Here is a 4,042-nt window from a genome sequence, read left to right as displayed (position 1 = left end):
GCAAATTATGATTATTTTTATTGAAAAAATTGTTTGTACTTTTATTTAAAAAACAAAAATATACCACAACAAATTATTTAAATCTAACTTATTCTCATATGCAAATTATGAATTTTGATTTTTTTTTATTAAAAAAGGGTTTATAATTTTATTTTATAATCTAAAATACAATTTAAAAATTTAAACTTACTCAACTTAATAATTTTTTTGGTATGATGCAACATCTCTTTTAAATTAAGTTATAAAGCGCACGTGGCTCCAAAAATTTAAAGGTATACTTATTATATCTTCCACATAGTTTTTCTTGATAAAATTTTATCACCTTAAAATGATAATTAATACCTGAAAAACTTATTTAAATATATTTTAAGCTATTTTATATACATATAAGTAAGTGTTGTATGGTAGTTTAATTTCTATGACTAACGCTGGAAATTATGTTCTAGGAAGAAATTGGGTAAACAAATATAACTTACATTGGTGAATGCCAAATTAATAGTGGTTAATAGGTAAATTGAATCATATAATCTTATTTTGGAAAAAACTAGTTGATATATTAATTACTTGCTGAGGCACAAGGACTTGTATAAATTTTAATGGATATTAAACATTAGTAAATCTACACATTTACAGTTTTACTCTTATATAAGTGTTCAAAACAATATACATAATAATATAAAGTAACTCATGGTAAGAATATTTATTTACATCTTATTCCTATCATTTTTACGCAAAAATTTGTTTTAATTATGGTGAAATGTAATTGATGATAAATATGTTATTCAATATGAATTATTCTCAACAATTTTATCCTTCCATAATTTTGGTAAAAAAAATAAGAATAAAAAATATCTGGACAAAGATTTAAAAGACCATGCATGAATATTACAAAAATTATAATAAGATCTTAGTCCACTGTTTAGAAAATAATTATTTGAATAATACGGATTCTCTTTTAAGTTGAATATTATATACTTCATTGATAATCACTAGACTAAATCGATTTCTAGCTAATAATTTAAATTGAAAAAATTAAGGGACATGATTTTAAAATAAATAAATCGCAATAAAATGTTCCGTTCGCATCATTAATGAGGATAAAATTTGTCTGGCCAAATTACTCTCTCTTTTATCCCAAGCGAGACTCTTCAATTGGGATACTCCAATCACAGAATCGTATCATTACATGCTAGGAAAGCACGCTTCAGCTTACGCTCATAAAACGTCATTGAAACGCCGAGCCGACTCCGCAGCTGTCCATAGAATCGAAAGTCAAGACGACTTGAATTAATTTATTTCTCTTTGTCATTTCGTGGACGCTGCAGCGGGTACAATAAGCCAGTGTCCCACTCCTCCAATTCCCTTCAAAAGTGTTTGTGAGTTTCAGGGAGACTCGTGGATTATTTGCAATGGCTAGTTTTGATCCAATAATTGGCCATTTCCATGGTGCAAATAAGGATTTCGGCAAGGGAGAAACCCAGCCGCTGCAGGAGGCAAACTGTTCGCGGCACACGAATGATGGTGCCGAAGCTTTTGAAATTTCGGACTTTCTTGTTTTCGAGCAAGAATTCGTCAATTCATGCCAAAGTCAGGATGCGGGTGATCAGTCATACAAGTTTAACACTGTCAAATCCGGCGCAGGTCTCGAACGTGATTATGCACGCCCTTTCCCCAGCGCTCTACCATGTATCCAGGAGAATAATTTGGATCTCAATTCTACTGTGACCCAAACCTATGAGCCTTCCGAGACAATGTAAGTGTTGGTTGGTTTGGCGGGTTCTTAGCAAATAATTTATCCTTATTATATAATTTCATGGAAAATTTTAGGGGAAATATGAAATAATTTCCTGGAAAATTTTAGGGGTCCTAAAAAACATTGGCCAATTGGCCAATTTCATCTTTAGAAAACAATTAGTCTATATTTTATAGTGTAAAATCTTTTTACCTCTATAAAATAATTAGAAACCTAGATATTTTTATTTTTAGAAAATATTATCAAACATTTTATTATTTGTTCAATAAAATTTATCAAAATTTCTGAGTTTTAATATAAAATTTCATCTTCAAAATTTTCCCTTATAACTATTCATCTTTTTTTTTCAGCACTAAAAAAGGCTATATATTTGTATTATATTCATCAAGTAAGATTATACAGCCAATGCATATATATGAGAAGAAAGAAAAAAAACCAGCAGCTATGGCAGATATTTGGTACAATGCCACACAAATTGGTAGGACATAAAAAGATAACCTGTTCAGCTACATATGGAACATGTGAAGGAAAAAGTATATAAGAACAAATGAAAGTGAGAAAACTGATCCCCGTGACAAATATATGAGAATTCCTTCACAATGGAAAGGCAAAAAGTGGGAGAAAGATACATACCAGATATTAATCATTAGAAAGAAAATTATGTACCTGAAAAGTCCTGGATCTGGGAGGAGATATTGTCCACTGTGATTTGCATTCTCCAAGCACCTTGGGAGAAGATAGACCCATTTTGGATAAAGCATCTACCCTTCTGTGTTTTTCCCTGTCAATATGTGTAATTGTGTAGTCCCTCCTGCGACTCCATAAAGCCTCTATTCTATTCAGCCATCCAGTAAGATCGATATTTTTTATAATGTGTTTTGATCGAATGTGGTCTATAATGACTTTCGAATCTCTTAACCCTTCTATATATCTATTAAGCTTGCAGAAAGAATAAGAATTTGAAATGGAAATCTCTAAGAAGATCTGTGCCTTCATATATGATTTTTTTATAAAATTGGCCTATATTTTATAGTATAAAATTATATCATCCAACATTTTATTTTATTATTTGTTTGGTAGAGAGTCATAGCCAAAAATTCTAAATTTTAAAATAAAATTTCCCATATAACTATTCATTTTAACATTTCTCCATATTTATTAAACTTATAGAAAAATTAAGAACTCGAGATGGAAATCTTAAGAAGATCAATGAATTTTTTACGATATGTATGATTTTTTTACAATAACTGATAAAAGCCTTGATATATGATTTTTTTACAATATGTTATAAGAGAGCCCTGATGTATAATTTTTTTTTTACAATATGTGATAAGAACCCTGATGTATGAATTTTTTACAATATGTATTATTTTTTTACAATATGTGATAAGAGCATCTGGTTTCTCTCGTGAATGGTAATTTATATATTTTGAACAGAAACTCTAAGAAGAGCAGCAGGAAGAGAAAGGCAGACGGAGCTGTGAAATATGCATTTCTGACGAGATCTGAAACTGACATTCTGCAAGACGGCTATAAGTGGCGAAAGTACGGGAGGAAATTTTTGAAGAACAGCCCCAATCCGAGGTTGTTATATTATTAAATCCGAGGTGCTTTTGTTATTAGAATTCCTTTGTTCCGTTAATCGGACTATGTGCTGGATTGTTTGTTTGCAGGAACTATTACAGATGCTCCCATAGCAACTGTGATGTGAAGAAAACGGTGGAACGTGACACCCACGATAACGGAATAATCATAACTACTTACATGGGGAAACATAATCACGAAAGCCCAACTGTAATCTATTATATTGGAAGCCATGAACCACATCATTAAGCTTCGGCTGCCACGCCAGAGAAATAGCCTGGCAATATGGCTTTCCTGTGCAGTCTGCAACTATGATCCTACCCATGTTCGGGACTTCTTTGACCTTTAACACTCTGAGGCTTTCTGAGAAGTTTACGAACGAAGACAATCGCAGGGCTTTAATCCATCGCAGTCATTATACCGAATATTGATGTAAATTTGCTTTGGTTTTCAAAATAAAAAATGTATGCAGTCATATCTTCTTTTTTTCCCTAAAACCATTATGCAGTACCAATAACCATCTTATGGGTTTTTAAAATTTATTATCTATGATGCAGTACCAATAACACTCTTATGGGTTTTTAAAATTTATTATCTAGGACGCTGGCCGGATATCACAGATTGCGTTAACCATGCTGTTTGTCTACCAAAATCAAACAAATATTTTTCATTTTATTAATTAATTAAAAGGGTTAGTATGATAAA

General features: G+C 31.1%; 1 protein-coding gene across 1 annotated transcript; it reads left to right on the top strand.

Moving 5' to 3' along the window:
- Nucleotides 1–1,409: 1,409 nt before the first annotated feature.
- Nucleotides 1,410–3,586, top strand: LOC149183362 (WRKY transcription factor 71-like). The gene is made up of 3 exons (XM_089414923.1): nt 1,410–1,753; nt 3,191–3,337; nt 3,427–3,586. Exons 1-3 carry the CDS (start codon nt 1,410–1,412, stop codon nt 3,584–3,586), a joined length of 651 nt encoding a protein of 216 aa, XP_089271049.1.
- Nucleotides 3,587–4,042: the final 456 nt, after the last annotated feature.

Source organism: Pinus tabuliformis, chromosome 3_2 (assembly GCF_031772625.1).
Source record: "Pinus tabuliformis cultivar Carrire ecotype Pingquan chromosome 3_2, CPIR1, whole genome shotgun sequence".
NCBI classification, from domain to species: domain Eukaryota; kingdom Viridiplantae; phylum Streptophyta; class Pinopsida; order Pinales; family Pinaceae; genus Pinus; species Pinus tabuliformis.
Note: the sequence above shows the minus strand (reverse complement) of the source record. Positions and strands in the feature narration are given on the sequence as shown.

Coding starts and splice junctions, on each gene's coding strand:
- LOC149183362 (XM_089414923.1), top strand. CDS start 1,410: ATGGCTAGTTTTGATCCAATAATTGGCCATTTCCATGGTGCAAATAAG. Junction 1,754..3,190: donor TATGAGCCTTCCGAGACAAT/GTAAGTGTTGGT, acceptor TATTTTGAACAG/AAACTCTAAGAAGAGCAGCA. Junction 3,338..3,426: donor AAGAACAGCCCCAATCCGAG/GTTGTTATATTA, acceptor GTTTGTTTGCAG/GAACTATTACAGATGCTCCC.